General features: G+C 35.9%; 1 protein-coding gene across 1 annotated transcript in view; it reads right to left on the reverse strand.

The window, feature by feature from the left end:
- The window catches only part of BTAF1 (B-TFIID TATA-box binding protein associated factor 1), a 120,385-nt gene that overhangs the window by 35,795 nt on the left and 60,651 nt on the right, over positions 1-23,939 (reverse strand). The window contains exons 15-25 of the mRNA XM_030334413.1: positions 21,008-21,112; positions 19,670-19,819; positions 19,216-19,358; positions 18,773-18,947; positions 17,109-17,312; positions 7,063-7,489; positions 5,713-5,903; positions 4,288-4,441; positions 4,100-4,209; positions 1,887-2,088; positions 747-895 (exon numbers count right to left, since the gene is read on the reverse strand). Coding sequence (XP_030190273.1) covers positions 747-895; positions 1,887-2,088; positions 4,100-4,209; positions 4,288-4,441; positions 5,713-5,903; positions 7,063-7,489; positions 17,109-17,312; positions 18,773-18,947; positions 19,216-19,358; positions 19,670-19,819; positions 21,008-21,112 — 2,010 coding nt within the window. The remainder of the gene's footprint in view (positions 1-746; positions 896-1,886; positions 2,089-4,099; positions 4,210-4,287; positions 4,442-5,712; positions 5,904-7,062; positions 7,490-17,108; positions 17,313-18,772; positions 18,948-19,215; positions 19,359-19,669; positions 19,820-21,007; positions 21,113-23,939) is intronic.

Below are 23,939 nucleotides of genomic sequence, written 5' to 3' on the forward strand. Positions count from 1 at the left end.
CTGTTCTCGTTCGTTCGTTCTCTCTCTCTCTCTCTCAAAATAAATAAACATTAAAAAATTAAAAAAAAGTCAAAAGATGGTTAATAATCCAAAAGTCCATCAACTGCCATCAACTGGTGAACAGATAAACAAAGCATGGTATATCCATACAACGGAATACTATTTGACCATAAAACAGAAGTAGTGATACATACTACAACATGGATGAACTATGTATCTACTTATTCCCTCAATTATAAAAATCCCACCAAAATGTTTTAAGCAGCTTGGCAACAAGGTCTTGCCCCTTCCCTTCTTTCAAGTCACTTCTTTTTCCTGCCTTGGCTATATATATTATTTCCAGCCTAGGAGTATACTCCAAAATTCTCCAACCGACCTTCTAATCTGCTTTCTCCACACCCCCACAGAGACTTCACTTGCTTTTTAAGCTTTCAGTTATCATCTCTCAATTTACCTTTCATGTAAACTTCAGCACAGAATCTTTACCTAGCTGTTACCAGGGATACTTAGGAACAATTCTATTTCTAGAATTGCATCAATGAGTAAACATTCTTTTAGAAACCACAGTTTTACTTAAAACCCTGTGTTAAAAAAATACCCATTAAGGTAAAAAACTTTTAATGCTTGTAATGTGAACATACTCCAGAGGTCTGTTTTTAACCTGACACTGTTTTAAGAGAGTTACAATTATTACAAATGAAAATATAGAAAACATGAAGTCCATAAACTGAGTATCTTCAACTTACCTCAAGTGGCATGAGTCTAATTAGTGTTGCAAAGCACTGTGTAGCCATGAATCTTACACTGTCTGTCTGATCACTCATTCTTCCCAACACAGGCACAACTAAAAGGACAATATACGGAACAATACCAACATCCAGCTGTTCCATTACACCTGAATAAGTTATTAAGGAAATTTTCAAGCTGTTCTGAGGTAATTATTTTCAAGCTGATACACCAAGACTGTAACTTGTAACATGCTTCCTCACTTTCTCATCTATATCATGAGGGAATAGACTCCCTCAAGATCCCTGATTCAATTATAACAGCATTTGTACACTGTTGCTCTTTTGTAAACATCATTTAACTTTCTCTTAGGACTATAAAATTGTTTATCATCTGAGAAATGCTAGAGGTTTCAATCAGGTTTTTCTCATAGAAAAATTCTTTCAAGTTTCTAAAATTCCAACACCAAAATAAAGTGAGTTACATTGCCAGCAAGGTAGCACAATTCAATGTCACTCAAAGATTAATTCCAAATTTCCCACCAGGATCTTGACAATCATAACTGGACATAGCAGGGCCCAGTAAGTTCAGTCCTCCTGCAATCTTCAGCATTTCTGAACCAGAGTTTCTATTGATTTGATCTCCATCCATCTTTCTTGCTCTTAGAAATATCTTTCAGATACTTCGAGTTAAAGAACATCAATGGATGCTGTACCAATAGCAAAAAGCTTGCTTATATATTTCTAGTTATTTAGTAGTCATTTTCCACCCACATAATGAACTTTGAAAACATAGTTATAATATATAGACTACATACACAGTACCTAATCAGTATTAATAAGACAATAATTATAAACCAATAGATCGGTTACTAGAAATATGTTTCATAAGTATATACAATTATTTTTGCCTATTAAAAAGATCTCTTAAAATAGTAACTCTTCAAACATTCTGTGTGAAAATTTTCATAATAAAATGTAAATATATTTGTAATGTATTTATAATATAAAGATACTTTCATATGAAATGTAACAAAGCAGTTTTCTTTTGGGAACAACACAGGTTATTTATGAACATACTTTAGTAAGTCAATTTTATTTCAGTCATCCTTAAATAAAATGAATATAATTTCTAACATTTGTCAAATTAAAAAAGGATACATGCAAGTGCTTCAATTGCACCCTCTTGTTTGATATTGTCATCAATTGCCCCCAGCCATGGAAGAACCTTCTCCAAAAAAATATTCATGGTTTCCATGGTAGCTATTTTGCTCATAACGCCTACACAACGAGCAGCCATGTGCCTCACTGCAGTGCTGGGGTATTGAAGGCACATATAAAGATGAGGCAAATGCTGTACCAACTAAAAACAAAAAGTTTAAGACAATCAGAATATTCATTAGGGGGTGTTTAAAATATACCTATAATAGCCCATACTTAGAGGTTCTCAATATTCTAAATGGCTCTAAATCCAAGAGTATCTCCAATTACCTCAAACATTATTGTCAAAACATCTTCAATAAAAAATTAATCTAAATCTAAATTAATATATTAAAACTCTTCTTAAAAGACAGGTGCAGGGGGCGTCTGGGTGGCTCAGTCAGTTGAGCGTCTGACTCCACCTCAGGTCATGATCTCACGGTTCATGAGTTCGAACCCCACATGGGGCTCTCTGCTGTCAGCATGGAGCCTGCTTCAGATCCTATCTCCCTCTCTCTCTCTGTCCCTCTCCCACTCACACTCTCTCTCTTTCTCAAAAATAAACATTAAAAAAAAAAAAAAAAGATTCTCTTTCCCTCTCCCTCTGCCTCTCTCCCCCGCTCGCACTTGCTCTCCCTCTCTCTAAAAAAAGAAAAGGTGCAGAACTTCACTCTTCATTTTCTTCCCTTAAGGCAGCAGGGTTCACATCAAAAGGCACTAAGATTCTCCCCTTGGGAGGGGAAATGATACCACACATCACCAGTCCCCTCCCAATTTGGTAGCTCTGGCTTAGGTTTAAGTACTTACTTTTTTGTTTGTTTTAAGTAAGCTTCATGCCCAATATGGGGCTTGAACTCATGACCCTGAGATCAAGAGTCACATGCTCTACCAACTGAGCTAGCCTGGCACCCCTAAATACGTACTTCCTATTCACTGAGTTGAGTGATCCTGAACTCGTTCTAGGCACCATCCTTTGGTAAGTACTTTCCACTTTAACTTCCTGGCTTACCACAGGCATTATGATCACAGTAGCATGACATATCTCATTAATGAAAGCCTACTGCATGGAACACCAGGATTTATGTTGATTAAGAGCCAGGTACAGGCTCAAAAGACTAGCCTTACAGCTCTGATGACTGTTAAGCTGATCACAGAAGGGTGAGAGCATACAGATTCTGCCCTTCTCTACTAATGATAAATCAACAAAATTTAACATGAAAAAGACAGAAGTTCATTACTATACAAATAGAAAAGATTCGTTCTTCTCTCTCTCCTAGATTCTCCCTTTTCTGTTAACATGAATAAAGAACAGGAGCTAGCGCACTTAACAATGCTATATACTGCAGAGCTTCCCACTGCAGTTACATGGAAAGAATACGGTTTTCTTCTATGGAAAAAACAGATATTTAATTCTCTATTCTATTTTTCTCCTGCCACAATTTTTTTTTGTAAGAAATATTCATTTTAATATACAATAGTCTACAAACCAGTGTTCTTTCTTTGCCACTGACTAGCTTTATCTCAGGCACATAACTTCCATCTACCTTTATACTTAGAATTTTTATCACCTGTTAATTAGAGTTATATTATTAACATGGCATAAATTAATAGGGCCATAACTTCCTTTCTGTTTACACCTGGCTTCTGTGTCATCAGAGCCCTATTTCCACTGCTCTATATTCAAAGCTCCCAAAGTGGGTTTTCTTTAACGTCTGTGCACCCAGCTCTGACTCGAAGCCCTTAAGAAATGTGCTGTCCTCTTATGTGGATCCTGAGAAACTTAACAGAAACCCATGGGTGAGGAGAAGGAAAAAAAAGAAAAAAAAAAAGAGGTTAGAGTGGGAAAGAGAGCCAAAGCATAAGAGACTCTTAAAAACTGAGAACAAACTGAGGGTTGATGGGGGGTGGGAGGGAGGGAAGAGTGGGTGATGGGCATTGAAGAGGGAATCTTTTGGGATGAGCACTGGGTGTTGTACGGAAACTAATTTGACAATAAATTTCATATAAAAAAAAAAAGAAATGTGCTGTCAATAAAGAAGGAATCTAGTTATAACACATAAAAGAAAATGCAATTACTAGGGATGACATCAAAGTTACATTTTTTAAGCCTTAAGACTTTTTAATAAAACCATTTGTTTTATTAGAAAAAAACTACACTTGCAGTAGTTAGTTACCAAGGGATGAAGCTCAGAATCCATTGATGCTGCTGCGGTTTCAAAAACTTGCAGAGAATTCACCAATTCTTGGGCAGGACCATCTCCCTTTTCCAAGAGGGACTTTCCATCTATTAAAATATATTGACTTAAGTGTGTATCACCTTGCAAATAATTTTACAAAGTCCAACTCAGAAAAACGTACACACCAAAATTATTTATGTTGATTATATTCCTCAATGGTCCAACCATAGCATCCCAGAGATGTGGCAACTTCACTGCCATTTCACCACCAAAATGCTTCACTATAGTTGTCAAGGCAAATTCAGCTCCTCTCCGCTGAACCAGGTAAGGCTTCTGGGCCTAATATGAAATGTTAGTTGAAAAGAGAATTTTGGAAAAAACTATAATGCATTTGAAATTCTATTAAGAGAATTTAACCAATTAAGCAACTAAACATATTTATCATTATAAACATATTTATCACTATAAACACCTTTCAACAATTAAATTTACACGAACATAAAACCCCAAACTAGAGTTTTATATCCAAAGTAAAATAATTCTTTGGAGCTGGAAATAAAGAATATGTGCTGTTTCTAGAGATAGTCCTAAGTGACATGTTCTTTAGTTCTTCTCCCTTCCCAAAGAAACTTAGCGGTTAGAAGATAAGGAGAGAAGATGATCTGTCCTTATATTTATATTCACTTAAGGGATCCTATAAGAGCATCTGTTTTATCTAATCACAAGATTAGTTGCCTCTTACTCAGCAATAATTTCAATATAATACAAAAAAAAAAAAACCCTGCCTCCCCCAAAAGAGGCATATATTTTTACAATTATTTTTAACTAAAGGAAGAACTATGCAAGCCATAGAGATATAAATATCAAAGTCACAGTAAATTTTTTATTAAAATTATGTAATGAATAGAATAGGTGAAAAATCACTGATAGAAGATTTTAAAACAAATACAGGTAATAAGATTTTAATTTAAAAAGGAAACTTAAAATAGGTCTATATGTTACAGAAATATATTAAACACATGTCTTTTAGCCTTGATAATTTATTGCTGAACTCAGGTAAGTTTCTAGGTCATGCAACCTAAAGAGCTACCTAGAACATTCATTTCACTGTTAATAATGGAACTGCAAAAATTTCAAAAACCAAACACTTTTTAAGTTATCTTTAAAGAAGATAATACCGTAGAACAAGTAGACCAAACAGAAAAGAAAGCCAAATAGATATTCACATACATGAAGCATGAGCTACAACAAAGGTGCCATTATAAATCAGGGAGAGAAGAAGTCAATAATGTGATAACTGGCTGTTCATGTGGAAAAATAAATTTAGATCCCTACCTCACATCACACACTGTAAATTCCAGGCTGACTAAAAGTCAAGCAGGCAATAATTATTTGACACTTATAAATTAAGTATCAACAGAAATTTGTAAAGAAGCTTGCAGTTTTTCTGGATCATGTTGTGAAACTACTATGAAAGATTATTAATTCCAGTTCTTTCACTTTGAAAAATATAAAAATACAATACTGGAGGCTCATATGACAATTTAGCTCTCAATCTGTAAGATATCTGTTTAAAAATCAGAGTGGTCAAAAACAAAACACCTATTTACCTCATCAAGTTCAACAAGGATGTTTCCACTACTTCCTGCAGGAAGATCAGCTATTTGAGCTTTTACTGCTTTGGGGGTAGGACCTCGCCTACTTGTGATAGCAAAAGCAGCTTTCTGATGCCTGTAGAGTGTAATTATACCTCGGTGCTTGGTGACTGTATGGTGCATCCCATCTTTTTCAGAGTTGGATCCTAAAAGGAAAAAGTTAAATAACTTTTTAAGGATAATATAGGTGACCAAATGCTTCCTGCTCTAAAAGAGATACAACATATTTTTAAAACTATGTCTTTTAAGCCTCAATTTCTAAAAGCCAATGACATTTTCTTTAGACAATGAAATGGTAGCAGAACAGTCAATAATTTGTAACATTAATTGTTTTGATATTTGCATGAGACTATACTTAATACAAAGTTGTAGAATCATGTTAACAAGAAATAGAACACACAAGAATGATTTGGGGCCTTCAGTTAAAGTATATTAATTTTTAAAAAATCAACGACTGCTTCTAGGCATAAAAAGAAAATTAAAAACATTGCAAGAAATGTCTGTTCTAAAAGAAATGTCCATAGTCACCATAAATTCAGAGACATCGACCACTGCAAAATATTACTGACTCAAATAGCATAAGGGGGTGACAGGAGTGGGGCTGGGGAAAGACTGTCACCCTATTATAGTTTTAAGATGTTAATATTCAAAATGCAACTTTCCTCTTCCAGTTTGTTCACATATTTTTCAATACATATACCATACTAAAGTTGTAAATTTATTACATTTTGAATAACTTGCTTTTCCAAAATCCTACTAACAAAAATAAATAAGTAAATCATATTGGACTAAGGCATGGAAAGAAACATTGGTCCTTGATACCAGCCTATAGAAAGCAATTCTTATTTTCCAGATGAAATCAGAATGGCTACACATTATTTACTAAAGGTAACAGAGTTCACTTATCTTACAAAGCATGCATTAAAATAGAGAAACAAGAGTTTTATAGAAGAATTTGTATTCAACATTTGATACAATTAAGTTTCTAGCCTCATTAATAGTAAAATCCTATAATGATGTTCTTGAAAGAGAGGTTAAGGGTTAACACCTGTCTCACAGATTTCAGTCATCTTATATGAAATATCAGGGGTTTTTTTAGGTCTTTTATGAATACCTTATTTGAGTTTAGAGGAATATATATATATTTTTTTATATATATTATATATTTATATTTATTACCAATATATACAAAATGGGAAAAAGCTCTCACATAAACTGGATTTGTGCTTAAATGATACCTACAAGTCAATGAAAGCAGATGTAAATGGTTAATTCCCTATCCCAAATGAAGGTTCAGACATATACCTTTAGAATTGTCTTGGCCACTCTGTGTTGGTACTGGACATGTGACACAAGGAGTCAGATATGGGTCCACACAAAGTGAGCTACAGAGGTTTTTAATAATTTTTGAATTGGGGCAGGGTGTCCTTGTTGTGCACTGCTGAAGGAGTTTTGCTATGCACTGAGCTGCATAGTTTTGCACTAGTGTATTCTCTTCTTTTTTAATTGTTTCCATTAATGGTTTTATGATAGGATTTAACTTCTCCGGAAGCTGCTGCAAACTCACAACTGCACACGCAGCAAAAGTATGCACTCGCAATTGCAACACTTGCCACTCCTGGTTGGTCTCTGTAACTGTCATTTGGACCTGCTGTCGTTTACTATCTAACTGCTGTAACACTTGAGGATTTAAATCGAAAGATGATGTGACTTCATTAAAAACAGTAGTGACCTATTAGAAAAAGAGAAATTAAAAATCATTAATGACATTAACCCCAAATACTCTGTAAACCAAAGGGCAACAGCAAGCTGTTTCAATTTTAAGTTTCACAAAATTTAGTATTGCTGGTATTCAGTAAACTAAAAAAAATGTCCAAACCTCCCAACTTGAAACTTGATTAATTTAACATTAGCACTGTATTCTCTAGGACTGTCTCCATGTAACACTATTACAATACCATTGACTATACTGCTTATGCTACACTGTAAACCTGAAACTAACGGATCATTGTGTGTCAGCTATGGACACACAAAGTCTACTGAGATCAACAAAATTACCTATCCTTTACACATATCTGATAAGTCTAGGAGAACATTACACAGAAGGCCAACACAGTAGTTTGGTGAAATGAGAAAACTATCAACAAATATAAACTAACCTAATTAACAAATATCAAAACTCACAAATGTCCTTTCAGGGAAAAACTCTTCTTCTCAACTTAAAAACTTTGGGGGCAGCTACAGATAATTGGCTAAGTATTGCTAACTGGATTATTTTCATTCTTTCTTTGACCTCCCTTCCAGTAAAAATGCCCAAGTAGGAGAGGGCAAAAAAGGGAAAGAAATTGATATAATATTCACAAATATTTTACTTACCAGGAGCTGCCTAAAGCTATAACCCTGTGACATCAGACTACTTTACAAGCCACATTAAAAGACTGCTCAATACATCTTTAACAACTCTGAGATATAACTCACATACAAAAGACCCATCTGAAGTGTACAATTAAAAAGAAATAAAGTGTACAATTAAAATGATTTTTATTTTGTTAGAGTTGTACAACCATCACAATTTTAGAACATTTTCATCATACCCAAAATAAAATTCATACCTGTTAACAATCATTCTTCATTGCCTTCCAGCCCTATGCAACCATTTATCTATTTTCTATCTTTATATGTGTGCCTATTCTAGATATTTCATATGAATGGACTAATCCAGTACATAATCTTTTGTGACTGGTTTCTTTCATTTAGCACAATGCTTTCAAGATTCATCAGTACTGTAGTAATGAATGTAGTATTCTTTCCTGTTTCTTGCCAATTAATATCCTGCACTATATGGAAATATACCACATTGTATTTATCCATTCATTAGTTGATGGATATCTGGGTTGTTTCTACCCATTAGCTATTATGAAGTTATTTCATGAAGGTTAATGTACAAATTTTTGTGGGGACATGTTTTCTTTTTTTTAAATGTTTATTAGAGAGAGACAGAGAGAGCGAGCGAGAGCGTGAACGCACAAGCAGGGAAGGGGTGGGGGCAGGGGAACAGAGGATCCGAAGCGGGCTACACTGACAACAGAGAGCCCTACACACAGGGAGCCCTACATGGGGTTCGAACTCATGAACTGTGAGATCATGACTTGAGCTGAAGTCAGACGCTCAACCGACTGAGCCATAGAGGAGCCCCATGTGGGGCCATGTTTTTTAAATTACCATCTAAAGACTGTGTGAGGGCTTGCATAACAAAAATAGTCTTCTTGTTTGACAGGTAACTGTAATCACAGAGAGGCCCTATAAATAGGTCCAGTTTAAAGACTATTGGTCAGAGAAGCCTCCTCCATCAGGAGAACCTAATTTTTCAGACTTAGAAATGATCAATTCTGGGACTCCTAGGTGGCTCAGTCAGTTAAGTGTCTGACTCTTGATTTCAGCTCAAGTCATGATCTCATGGTTTGTGAGTTCAAACCCCACGTTGGGCTCTATGCTGACAGTGCAGAGCCTGCTTGGGATTCTCGCTCTCCCTCTCTCTCTCTCTGCCCCTCCCCTGCTCGCTCACTCTCTCTCTCAAAATAAATAAATAAACTTTAAAAGAGAAAGAAATTATCAATTCTAGTATGGGCAAGACTGATAATGCTGGCCTCTTATAAAAAACAAAACAGGCACACAAGTAAGATTTTATCATTATAAAATATGAAAATTTTTAAATTGAGCTCTATCTGCTTGACTTTGTCAGTTTCCTCACTACACAGAAACACAATCACATACCATTTCTAGCTTATACTTTCCACTTTGTATTATCTGTTTTATTTATTCAACTTCTGCATAAGATTTATTGGAAACAGGACCTCACTGCTAAAAGTTTGAAAACACTGTCCTAAATGTAATATGCTTTTGTCAATTTTTAGTGATTCTAAGCAGCTAAGGAAAAGCTTTCCAATCAGCCCAAGTTCATTGATTCATTCACTCAGTACTCAAGTGTTTATTGAGAAATACTAAAAGATGAGTAAGACCTAATGTCTTCATAACCTCAAAACAATGTAGAGACTAATATGGGAGACAGACATATAAGTAAATAAGAAAACATAACATATAACTGAGGTAAGCACAGGCTGCCGTGAGACACATTGGATGCTTAACTCTTCTCAGGTGATAAGATAAGTGGAGGCTTGTCCCACCGAAGTGAACACTTGTGATGTTTTTTTTTTTTTAATTTTTTTTTTCAAAGTTTTTTATTTATTTTTGGGACAGAGAGAGACAGAGCATGAACGGGGGGAGGGGCAGAGAGAGAGGGAGACACAGAATCGGAAACAGGCTCCAGGCTCCGAGCCATCAGCCCAGAGCCTGATGCGGGGCTCGAACTCACGGACCGCGAGATCGTGACCCGGCTGAAGTCGGACGCTTAACCGACTGCGCCACCCAGGCGCCCCGACGCTTGTGATGTTTTTAAAGAATGGGGTAAGTCAGGAGTTGTAGGGTCATCTTGGCAAACAGACTGAGGTGAGGATGGTAAGTGAGGCATTGTCCAGGGACCTAAAAACAGCTAATCATGGCCTGAGTACAAGGTATAAATGGAAGAATGTCAACAGATGAATTCTGGATAAGCATAGAGGGTGGAGGGTAGGGAATTCCTGACGAAGAAACGGGAGCTCAGACTCAGAAGGGAGAATGAGTGAGGCACAGAAAGTGAGTGAGCATATAGTATACTTCTGCAAGAAAGCTAACTACACGTAAGTGGAGGAAGTTTGAGAAATAGTAAGAGATGAGGAATTTATTTTTAATTATTTTTTTTATGAAATGTATTGTCAAATTGGTTTCCATACAACACCCAGTGCTAAGAGATGAGGAATTTAAAGATGGGAAAAGAAAAACAAAAAAGCTAAAATAAAGGAAAACAAAAATAATGTTTTTAAGCAGGGGAGGGATGCCTTCAGAGTGGCACTAAAGGACTTTACAAGTCTAGCACAACATGCAGGATGAAATGGACCAGAGACCACCTAGAGCCTCAGAGATGAGTCAGGACCTAGTCATGAAGTACTATGGCCCTTGACTGGGTTGTCGCAATGAAAACAGGGAAAAGATGAACATATGAAGCTTTTTGGAAGAAAATGGTGACAAGATTTGCAACTGTGGATTTAAAAAGGAATTTTACTGTTAAAAAAATTCCAGTTTTTGGGGCACCTGGGTGGCTCAGTCAGTTGAGCTATGACTTCGGCTCAGGTCATGATCTCACGGTTTGTGAGTTCAAGCCCCACTTGGGCTCTGTGCTAACAGCTCAGAGCCTGGAGCCTGCTTCTGATTCTGTGTCTCCCTCTCTCTCTCTGTCCCTCCCCCGCTCATGCTCTGTCTCTCTCTGTCTCAGAAATAAACATTACAAAAAAAATTTTTTTTTAATTCCAGTTTTGGTTATGTTAAGCTGAAGTGACAGTGAGATATCCAACTAAAAATGCCTAAAAGAACAACATCAAGAGATCAAGAGAAGATAGCAAAGCACATGGGTAAGAACTAACTTGTGAGAATGATAAGAGATAAAAATCTTAGGGAAACGCTCATATTCGGAAGGTAAGAGAAAAAACAGGATTCAGTGAAAAATTTAAAAAGCAGTGGCTCTTAGCCAAGGCTAAGACTAACCTTTTAAAATTGCCCTTCTCCCAAAAAATATAAATAAAAAAATAAAATTGCCCTTCCTGGGTGGGGAGATGGATGAAATAGGTGATGGGGATTTTGAGAAAAACACCTGTCATGATGAGCACTGGGTGTTGTATGGAATTGTTGAACCACTATATTTTACAACTGAAATTAATGTAACACTGTATGTTAACTAACTGGAATTAAAATAAAAACTTAAGCAATCCCTATCAAAATAACACCAGCACTCTTCACAGCTAGAACAAACAATCCTAAAATTTGTATGAAACCAGAAAAGACCCCAAGTAGCCACAGCAATCTTGAAAAAGAAAACCAAAGCTGGAGGCATCACAATCCCGGACTTCAAGCTGAATTACAAAGCTGTAATCATTAAGACAATACAGTGGCTTAAGACATCAAGACAATACAGTGCCAGTAGGCACAAAAACAGACATTCCGATCAATGGAACAGAATAGAGAACCCAGAAATGGACCCACAAACGTATGGCCAACTAATCTTTGACAAAGCAGGAAAGAATATCCAAGGGAATAAAGACAGTCTCTTCAGCAAATGGTGCTGGGAAAACTGGACAGCAACACGCAGAAAAATGAACCTGGACCACTCTCTTACACCATACACAAAAAGAAACTCAAAATGGATGAAAGACCTAAATGTAAGACAGGAAGCCATCAAAATCCTAGAGGAGAAAGCAGGCAAAATCCTCTATGATGTCAGCCGTAGCAACTTCTTACTCAACACGTCTCCGGAGGCAAGGGAAACAAAAGCAAAAATGAACTTCTGGGACCGCATCAAGATAAAAAGCTTCTGCACAGCAAAGGAAACAATCAGCAAAACTAAAAGGTAACTGGCTGAATGGGAGAAGATATTTGCAAATGACATATCAGATGAAGGGTTGGTATCCAAAATCTATAAAGAACTTATCAAACTCAACATGCAAAAGACAAAGAATCCAGTGAAGAAATGGGCAAAAGACATAAATAGACACTTCTCCAAAGAAGACATCCAGATGGCAAACCAACACATGAAAAAATGCTCAATATTACTCATCATCAGGGAAATACAAATCAAAACCACAATGAGATACTACCTCGCACCAGCCAGAATGGCTAACATTAACAACTCAGGCAACAAAAGATGTTGGGGAGGATGCAGAGAAAGAGGATCTCTTTTGCACTGCTGATGGGAATGCAAACTGGTACAGCCACTCTGGAAAACAGTATGGAGGTTCCTCAAAAAATTAAAAATAGAACTACCCTATGACCCAGCAATTGCATTACTAGGTACTTATCCAAGGGATACAGGTGTGCTGTTTCGAAGGGACACATGCACCCCAATGTTTATAGCAGCGCTATCAACAACAGCCAAAGTATGAAAAGAGCCCAAATGTCCATCAGTGGATGAATGGATAAAGAAGATGTGGTGTGTATGTGTGTGTGTGTGTGTGTATATACGTACACACACACACATACACACACAGTGGAGTATTACTTGGCAATCAAAAAGCATGAAATCTTGCCATTTGCAAATATGTGGATGGAACTACAGGGTATTATGCTAAGCAAAATTAGTAAGAGAAAGATATCGTATGACTTCACTCATATGAAGAATTTAAGATATGAAACAGATGAACATAAGAGAAGGGAAGCAAAAATATAAAAACAGGGAGGGGGACAAAACATAAGAGACTCTTAAATACAGAGAACAAACAGAGGGTTGATGGCGAAGGGATGGGCTAAATGGGTAAGGGGCATTAGGGAATCTACTCCTGAAATCATTGTTGCACTACATGCTAACTTGGATGTAAATTAAATCATTTCATTAATTAAAACATTTAAAAAATAATAAATAATTTTTAAAAAAATGGGCAGAGGTTCTGAACAGATATTTTTTCAGAAGGCATACAGACAGCCAATAGTACAGGAAAAGATGCTCATTACCATGAGGGAAATGCAAATAAAACCACAATGAGATATCATTTCATGCCTACCAAATGACAATTATCAAAAAGACAAGAAATAACAAGTGTTGGCAAGGATGTGGAAAAAGGGAACCCTTGTGCACTGTTAGTGGGGATGTAAACTGGTGCAACCACTATGGAAAACAGTATGAAGTTCCTCAAAAAATGAAAAATAGAACTACCAGATTATCCAGCACTTCCACTTCTGGATATTTATCTGAAGAAAATGAAACAGTAATTTGAAAAGATACATGCACGCTTATGTTCACTATAGCATCATTCACAATAGCCAAGATACACAAACAACCTAAGTGTCCATGGATGGATGAATGGATAAAGATGCAGTATGTATCTACAATGGGACACTACTTTGCCATAAAAGAGAATGAAATTTCCCAACTGCAACAACATGGATGGACCTTTAGGGCATTATGCTAAGTGAAATACATCAGAGAAAGACAAATACCTTATGATTTCACCTACTGTGGAATCTGAAAAACAAAGGAACAAACAAAACTAATAGAGAGCAGACTGGTAGTTGACAGAAGGGAAAGGGATAAGGAGGAGGTGGAATGGGTAAAGGAGGTCAAGAAGTACAAACTCCCAGTTCTATAATAAATAAGTTATGGGAATGTAATGTACAGCATGATGACTACAGTCAGTAATATTGAACTGCATATTTGGAAGTTGCTAAGATAGTAAACCTTAGAAGTTTTCATCATAATGGGGCGCCTGCGTAGCTCAGTAGGTTGAGCACCTGACTTCGGCTCAGGTTATGATCTCACAGTCCGTGAGTTCAAGCCCCGCATTGGGCACTGTGCTGACAGCTCAGAGCCTGGAGCCTGCTTCGGATTCTGTGTCTCCCTCTCTATCTACCCTTCCAATCTCTCTCTCTCTCTCTCTCTCTCTCTCTCTCTCTCTTTCTCTCTCTTTCTTAAAAATAAATAAACATTAAAATTTTTTTTTTAAGTTTTCAGCATAAGAAAAAAAAGTTGTCAGAAATAGTAGGGAGGGAAGACGGGAAGCAGAGGCAAAATGGATAAAGAACTACAACAATCAGAAAAACAACTTTATAAAATAACAATTCAGGAAAAAAATAACAATTTTAGCCTTCTCTCACAGGTGAAAGAAAACAAATTCCAGTATATAATTTCTTCTAATTAGAAAAGAGGATAAGAAATGAAGACTGCTGTTTCACAGGAATCAACACAAATGCCTCAGTTCCTGATCCTATAACTCAAAAAGGAAGAACTCATTTACACCACCTAACTTTAAGAACTTAGTAAGTACAAAGTTACAAAAATCAAGACATTGGTGATGGCATGAGAGACAAAACGACTGAACAGAATACAGATATAGATCTACACCTATACTTGAACAAATTTTTGACACAGGTGCCAGAGAATTCCAATTGGGACTGGGAACAGAAAATCTTTTCAATAAAAGATGCTTGAAAAACTGGTTATCTTTGGGGCACCTGGGTGGCTGTTGGTTAAGTAGTGCTGGCAGTGCAGAGCCTGCTTGGGATTCTCTCTCTCCATCTCTCTCTGCCCCCCCCCACTCAGGCTATCTCTCAAAATAAATTTTTAAAAATGTTTCAAATGGTTCTTTTTGAAAAACAAACAGAATTCAATTTGTACTTCATAGTAAACATAAACATTAATTCAATATGGATGATAAATCTAAATACAAAAGCTAAAACTGCAAAACTTTAGAAGAAAATATATGTAACTATCTTCACAAATTAGAGATAAGAAAAGGTACTTTAAGTCACAGAACACAATAACCATAAAAGAAAACAACTATTAAACTAGACTTCATCAAAATTAAAAATATCTGCTCATCTAAAGACAATTAAGAAAAAGAAAAGGCAAGCCACACACTGGGAGAAAATATGCAGGAAGCATCTATCTAACAAAGGATTGGTATTTCAGGATATATATAAAAACTTCTACAACTCAGTAATAAAAAGACAACCTAATTAAAAACAGGCAAATGATTTCTACAGACATTTCAGACAGGAAGGTCTTCAAATGGCCACTAAGACATAAAAAAGTGTTGAACATATTAGCCATCAAGGAAACACAAAGTAAAAACCACAATGACACTATCATACAACGACCAGAATGGCTTCAGTGAAAAGGAGCAACCACACCAAATGTTGATGGTGATGTGGAACAACCAGAACTCACACATATTGCTGGTAAGAAGATAAAATGATATAGCCGCTTTGGGAAAAGGTCTGCAATTTTTTATAAAAGTAAATAAACAACCACCCTAAAATCCAGCAATTCTACTCACACATATTTACCCACGAGAAATGAAAATATATGTCTACAAAGACATTTGTACAAGAATGTTTATAACAGCTATTTCATAATAGCCAAAACCTTGGAATAGCCCAAGTGTTCATTAACAGGAGAAGGGCTTAACTGTGGTGTATTTATACAGTGGAATAAAACTAAATAATAAAAAATGAATTATTGATATATATAACAACATGGATGAATTTTAAAAAATCATGCTGGAAAAAAACCCTTAAAACCAAACAGCACAGAGTTTATGATTCCAATTATACAAATTTCTAGAATTGGCAAAAGTAACCTATGATGGAGGAAAAATCAGAACGATGGTTACTTGAGGGCAGGGATAGGCAGGGATTGACTACAAAGTGGTAACAGTACTGTCTGTATCTTGATAGGGATTTGGTTTTCATAGGTATCGTCATCTGTTAAAATTCATCAAATAGTTTAAGATTTGTGGACTTCATAGTATTTTACCTCACAAAAGAGCAAAAACCATAAATACTGAATTTTAATGATACAGGTACATATATAGATATATCAGTTTACTGATATCTGTAACTAATTTATAAATGCATCAAAAAAGACAGACTGATGAGTAGACAGTGCAAATATATGTGATAAAGCAAATTAAGTAAAATGTTAACTCTGCAATCTAGTTGGGGAGTATATGAATGTTCATTGTGTAATTCTCTTACCTCCTCTCTCTTTCTTGTTTTAAGTTTTCGTTATTTAAGTTATCTGTCCACCGAACATGAGGGCTGAACTCATGACTCAGGAGTCACATGCTGCTCCAACTGACCCAGCCCGGTGCCCCTCCCTTACTTTTATGTTTAAATATTTTCATTATAAGTTGAGAGAGGGCTTGAGAAATACTCAGGAACTTATACAGAAGCAGTTTATTCTATACTCTGCCAGTATTAAGCAAAACTGAGAAATGACCAAAAAAATGGAACAGGTTTTTCTAATAAAGGTACATTAGTTTGTTAGAACCTGAGATTTAAAGAAAATTCCTTCCCCCTCCTCTAATTTCAAAAAAAAAAAAAAAAAAAAAAAAAAGAAGGGGCGCCTGGGTGGCTCAGTCGGTTGAGTGTCCGACTTCGGATCAGGTCATGATCTCATGGTTTGTGAGTTCGAGCCCCGCGTTGGGCTCTGTGCTGACAGCTTAGAGCCTGGAGCCTGCTTCGGATTCTGTATCTCCTTCTCCCTCCCCCACTTGTGCTGTGTCTCTGTCTCTCAAAAATAAATAAATGTAAAAAAAAATTTTAAAAAAAAGTCAATGCAATGAAAACTTTTCTGAAGGGCAGGAGTGACAGGCTATCAAGCCATGGATAGATTCAACAAATTAGTGTTTTTGTGGTAAATATCACATGACAAATTTCTAATCTTTATTTCATGCTCTATCTAAAATTAAGAAAGTTACTTCTTTACTCACCAAGTCATTAGCTTGATCTATTGTAAAAACATTGTTGTTTACTCTACTACCAACTTCAATATGTGCATCAGTTAATGATGAAATAAGCTGTTTACATTCATTCTGCATTCGTGTGAATGGAACGGCAATTTCATCATAATATAAATGTTCTGAAAGGATATCAAGTAAACGTGGCTGCACAGCTAGGGTAACAGCTTTACACTCCTAAAATATAACAGACAAGAAATATTCAGGACAAATATATAAACATAATTCTAGAGATGCATACATTTTCACTTGCAAACTACAAAGTTCTAAATTCCTATTCATCTTGAATCTATGTTCTGTTACCTCCCAGAACATCGTTAGTTGCAGAGAAAAGGTATCACACCCAAACTACTATAATTTTAATATGAATCACTATAGAACATGCACATGGAACTATTATAATTCCATTAAATTTTGCACCTAATTACTCCTACTTTACTCTGAATTTATACCAAGTTTTTATATATATAGCACGGACTTAAAAATATAACTGTAAAAAGAAATCAGTCAGAAAAGAACACTTAGCATGCACTAAAAATGTTATTTAAAAACTCATTATTAGATTTCTTAACAGTTGAACCCATAGCTTCACATGCCATACTGTAGAAATGGATATATATAATTTAAAAGCTACTTACCTGCCCCCAAATTTAACTAACCCTTCCCACTCTCTCTGGTTGTTGCCTGCCCCAACCAGAGGGGGAATGGCCTCAGTGGTGAGCCATGAGGGGTTCTGTGGGATCTGGGTGGTCAGCCTGGGCTTCACAGAGTAAGTCCAGAGAAGCTCTGTGAGGGTCCAGAAACCGAACTGTCAACACTTGCTGCTGAGTCTGAGAGGCACAAAAACACAGCATCACTGCCTCTCCAGCACACCGAATCCTGCCTAAAAACAGATGAGCCTTGCTTCTTTCCAGAGGCAAAGCTGGGGTCTCAGATGCAACAGAGCATGGCTCAATTACTTTTAGACATAGCTTTGACAAACTGCTAAGAGGCAGTAACAAGAAACTCTCACAGCAAGTGCAGACAGTTAAATTTCCAGAATTCCAGTTAATGGAATAAACAAAGCCAGCAGGAAGTTTCTTTGATTTACAGAAGTAAGTCTTACACAAAATCACATATCTTATTAGAAGTTAAAGGTTAAAAGGGCTGCAAGAGAATGGCTTACTTGGAAACATGAAGACTTTAGTTTAAAGATGGAGGTTTTATTCTTCCTGTGACCAAAAATTCTGCCCTTGCTACTACTCATACAAATCAATCTCAAAGCCTCTTATCTTTTGTAGTGTTCAGATATTAAGGAATGAATGACCAACAGTTTCTGGACTGCTTCCACACATACACATGACTGTTTTGGACAGACATTTCTTAACAGATTGTAGTATCAAGAGCAAACATTAAGTATGGTCATAGCTAGTAGTCTCAGGTACGAAACTGGGGGTTCTAAGAAAAAAGTCTAAGGTTAAAAGCAACTGGAAGAGAAATAATGTTTCACTACAATTTAGAATACTTTTCTAGAACTGTCGGATTTTTATACAGAGAAAATTTTGTTCTGTTTATAAAATATAATGAAAATAATCTTAACAGCTAATGGAAATTGGTTTACTTAGCTTGTCTTCATTACTTTTGGGGAAAAATCTTACCTTTTGTAAAGCAGCCCATTCACAGATTACCAATGCAACACTAATTCTCTGCAAGGCAGATTTGGAGTTCAAATAGAAGAGTAGTAACTGGCCAAGGGATTCAGCTGGCTTAATTTCTTGGGTTACCACATTTACACCCGGATCACAAATACAGCAACAAAGTGCTCCTAACAACCTAGGAGGGAGAAAAAAGAAGTTACTATAGAACCTACTTGAAGTAAAGTTTCCCCTATTGAAGCTATAATTTTTCACAACAAAGATATAACTCCTCTTTCTTCTTCATAAAAAGATATAAATCTTATTTAAAACTTCAAAAAAAAAAGAAAAACGTTTAATTACACTTTTTCTTACTCTGTAACTAGTGTGATGGAGGAAGTATTGACAAACACATCAGAAGAATATTTTGGTTCTTTTAAAAGCCTTCTCAATTTTTGTATACTCACTTGGCTGCCATCATTCTGGCCCGCATAACCACAAAATCCCTAGTGGAGGGATCTTCCATGATGGTCTCTGCACCTGCAATGTACTCCTGAAGGACTTCTTTAGTTTGGCTTTGGCCTTGGCGTACCTTACCACATGTTTTTTCCTAGAAAGAAAGGTGGGGGGAGAAGGGGAAACTATAATTAAAGATTAATCATTAAAATTTAATAGGCAACTCTCCTCTATACACAAAAATACTCTCATTTGTTATCCCAGTAAAATACATTTCTTTTCCCAAAATTTTAATGGATAAAAATTACTATGCATTTTGTCAAGGTCCTCATAAAACAGTAATTTGTCCTTACATTAAATTAATTAAATTACACTTAAGATAAAGCAATACAAATTTCTTACATAGTTTACCATATTAATATTTAGACCTAAATATACAAATACATTATGTCCCTTTATACTCACCTTGGCTCTGGCTTTTACTTCTAGCAACATATTTAAGTCAATAGGTAAATGAGAAGGCTGCATCATCAAGCAAAGCCAAGCACCCATCCAGGGACAAGCAGCTGCTACCACATAATGAACTGAAGCTTTGCTCAACAGTTCCATCCAAACCTACAAAGTGAAAGAGAAACATGAAAAGTGAAATTTTTCTAGTATGGGGTAATAAAATCTAATACTTATTTTTAGGGATACTGAGTTAAAAAAAAAAAAAAAGGTTGGAAATAGCACAGGGATCAATTTTAAAAGTCAATAGAAAAGCTTATTTTTAAATGCTGCTTTTTGATAGTTTTGTATACTAAAAAACACAAAAGAAAGTTTTAAGGAGAGGAACACAAGAGTTTTCTTCAGTATTTTGCAAAAATCATTTAAAATGTAAGATACCCATAACAATATGAGTTGTCAAAATCTCAGCTGTTGAAATCCTTTGCATGTATCATAAAGCTCAATACTAATGCAGTCCTATATCCAACATACGCTCTTCAACATCTAACAGTTCCTGATAGATGTCCTCTGCTAAAGTTAGAGGTGGTAATGTCCTAGCATAAATTAAGAACAATGTAAGTCTTGATTCATGATCTTACTTAATAAGGTACCTTTCTTGATGCGTAACATTAAATGTAATTAAAAGCCTATAGAAATAACACCACTGTTAATCCAAGGCTGTTAACAATGAGCCACCTCAGAGTCAATAATTCCAGACTCAATTAACAGATTTGAAAGGTCAAACAGTACCATTTCCCTTTATAAACAGTTAAATATATCAAATGGCTCGTCTTAAAAGATCCCAATACACCTTGCAAATAAGGGGGAAAAGTACAAATCTAAACTAAAACGATCAGACTCTGTGTATTACCAATGATTTCCAAAAGATACTTCACAAGATCAATAAGCATACTTATAAACAGCAAAATAAGTGATAAAGAAAAGTCTTTCCTTCATTTTACTTTCTGTACTGAGGCTATCAGAAAGTGCTTAAAACACTTGCCTGGTAGATTTAACTATTATATTCCATAAGAAGACTATTTTCTTGTCATATCTTGCCTGGCCTGAGGATACCCATGTCAGACCTCTGAGCTATAGAACTGTGAAGTAATACATTTATGTTGTTTTAAGCCACTAATTTGTGGTCATTTGATATGGCAGTAATAGAAAACTAACAGTAAGCAATCTCTGACTTTTCAAATGTTTTGATTTCTAATTTCTTAAAATTCCTGACCAACAACAGTATAGCGATTGTGAAAAATTTTTTAAATCTACCAAATCACTGGGGAAAAGAGTACAGATATATTCACTGTGTACCTTGTGAATGAGGTCCAGAATTTCCTGGCTGCTTTCTAATACACAAAACTGAAAAATGTGTCGCAGCATATCAGGCAGAATAGGTATAAGCCAAGATGAAGAGTTCTGAAAACAAAAACAGCAAATCTATAGTATACAATTCTTGGATGTTAGCTTATTTAAAGAGTTATAAGTCAAGTAATACAACTGTTATATGGCTTTATCAAAAAGATTCAACTGGGTGATAAATTTTTACAAGATTTTGGAGCAAGAGAATCCTATTTCTTATTTCAAAGATTTAGAGAAATTAAATATCATCAGAGGAACTAGTATTTTAAAAATGCAGATTCTGTAGTAGCACAGCATAAAGTCTGCTTAGTAGAAAATATAAGATAAGGCTGGGAAAATATTTGGAGGCCGAATTCACTTCACCTGACAAGTGTGCAACCATCTCCTTTTCAATATGGTTGCAAAACGTAATATGGTTTTAGCTCACTATTAGTATGATCTTAAAAAAATCACAAGGTATGACTTAGCCCATCCAGGGCCAATCTGTCTATTGCAGATCTGAAAGCTGGCTGACCTATTTTCATTAATTTTGCACCTGTCTTCTAGCAGGCAATGATTTAGGCAGGAAATCTAATGCTGTTACTTTGTATTTACAGGTCTCTTTAATTAGATTGGTGGGGGAACAGGGTGCAATGAGGAGCTCATTATTATTTTCACTCCTTTAGAGATTATCCTCCTCGGAATTCCTCTCCCGCAACTTTTTTTGAAGTAGTTAATGGACCTGTAGTATGCTACTAACTAGGACTCTACTAATCAAAAATTTCCCCCCTAATCTTAGGGAAAGTCTGCAAAGTTTGATGACCATTTAGCATTAATCCAGTACAGTGTAAACTAATATACAGAAAAATTCTTGCCACAGTCTGTTTACTTCACCAAGTTTAAATTAACTATAACCTGGAACACTATTACTAAAGTTATATGTGAATTCAAGCTTAAGAATGGCTTTTGAAAAAAATGTTTTGGTCTGTGTTAAATAATTAACATAACAATTATTAGCACTTTATGTTAGTGTTACATGTAGTCCCCAACATTTTTGTAGTGAGCATCAGACAGAGGGGAGTGCATCTGTGGGCATTACTGAGAAAAATAAATGGTGGTTATTTAGTGTGACACAGATGGGGTAGTTTCTTCCCAGTTGCTTTATTCAGATTGATGTTCCCTGCTATGTACTCCTTCCTAGAACTCAGAATAAAGAGAATTGATGACACACAGAAATCAGATTATAATACAGTTCACTGTACCTGAAAATCAAGGTGAGACTTCTAGCCATCTATACTCCCTCACACTCTATCCTCCAGCCAATTTCCTTTCACCTCCTCTTTACTGCCATCATGTTCTTTCCAGCTTCCAGAGTCTCACCTGCTGCTCCTTCCTTTTACCCTGCTCTTCACTGGTTAATTTCTACTCATCCTTCAGATCTCAGCTTAGACTTCACTTTTAGCAGGACCTTCCCTAACCTTCACTCACCTCACTAGCAAGGATCCAGCAGCATCATCTACTTCCTCTACCAGACACTCACCTCATTATGTTATTAGAGCTTGTCTAGTTGTCTGGGAGTTTCTCCTGTCTTGTTTAGTTTCCTATTTTAAGCTCTATAAAAGGGTAGAGACCTGTCTCTTTCTGGTCAGTATCTAAAGAATTGTAAACACATATTAGGCACTAAAATATTTGTTGAATAAATCCATATCGCTTAGAGGAAATGGTCCAACGTCACAGACGTCACAGACAGTAATGTGTGAAATTTCCCACAATTAATAGTTGGTAATAAATCCCTAACTGGCAAAACTGACAGGGTAAGATCTTGCCATTTTTCTTTTGCTACACCCCTTCTGTTTTCCCACAAGCATGCCCACAAAATGAGTAGATGTGGAAAAAAAAGCAACAATCTGATCACCACCACCAGGAACACCTGATTTGATTTCCTGCCTGGAGGCAAATTCATCATCATTTATATCCATATCAAATGATTTGGGGTTGCAGGGAAGGAGATTTGAAAAGAAGTTACAACAAAGTGATGAATCACACTGAGTTCTTCCACAAATTTGGTCTGAAATCCTATTTTGGCCCACCACAAGAGAAACACACACACAAACGCGCGCATGCGCGCCAAACTCTTACACAATTTATAATGCTCTATTCTATTCATTTGTCCAATCAATATTTATTGAAAGTCAGCTAAATATTTAACCTCTGCTCTTGCTTTTTAACATCTTTGTAATATCTGGCCCATACCTAATTACGCAAATATTCTCTAATGCCAATCTTACTTAAGTGTATTCTTTTGGTCTTCTACATATGCCTATGTGAAATTTCTTCTATCTTGAATCCCCACATTCCAACTCAATTTCATATATACCTTCATGCTAAATATAAGCTTCTTGCTAAAGTTTGCCTTTCAAACAAGTCAATGCTGTATGTAACTGAGATTTTGGAATGACTCATAAAGTGGCTGTGATGCAAGTGGAATGGAAAAGTTGACCCAGTCAGCAGAACAAAAGATTAATGTCTGGCATATTTTTCTAGATTGATGAGTCAAGTTCCAGCTATAACTCTTAGTGGTTACAACACTAGTTACTCTAGATATTCCAGTAAAGTAGTTCACTGAGAGACATAGAGATCCATAGACAGCACTCTTGTATGTACACACACAGTCATAAGCTAATGAGACAAAACATAAAGGAAAATCACATGGTAAATTCCTTCACTTTCATTGCCAAACTACTAGTTTAACAAAAAAAGTTACACTTTGATGTTAAGCCCTTACCAAATGAAACTAGTTTGGTATGCTTAAAAGTTATTCTTTCATGCTCCCTAAGAAGCCAGGCTTGCCAATTCTTCCAAATGTTAACATCACAAATGGTATGGTATGTCACAGAGAAGTCTA

Source organism: Lynx canadensis, chromosome D2 (genome assembly GCF_007474595.2).
Source record: "Lynx canadensis isolate LIC74 chromosome D2, mLynCan4.pri.v2, whole genome shotgun sequence".
NCBI lineage: Eukaryota > Metazoa > Chordata > Mammalia > Carnivora > Felidae > Lynx > Lynx canadensis.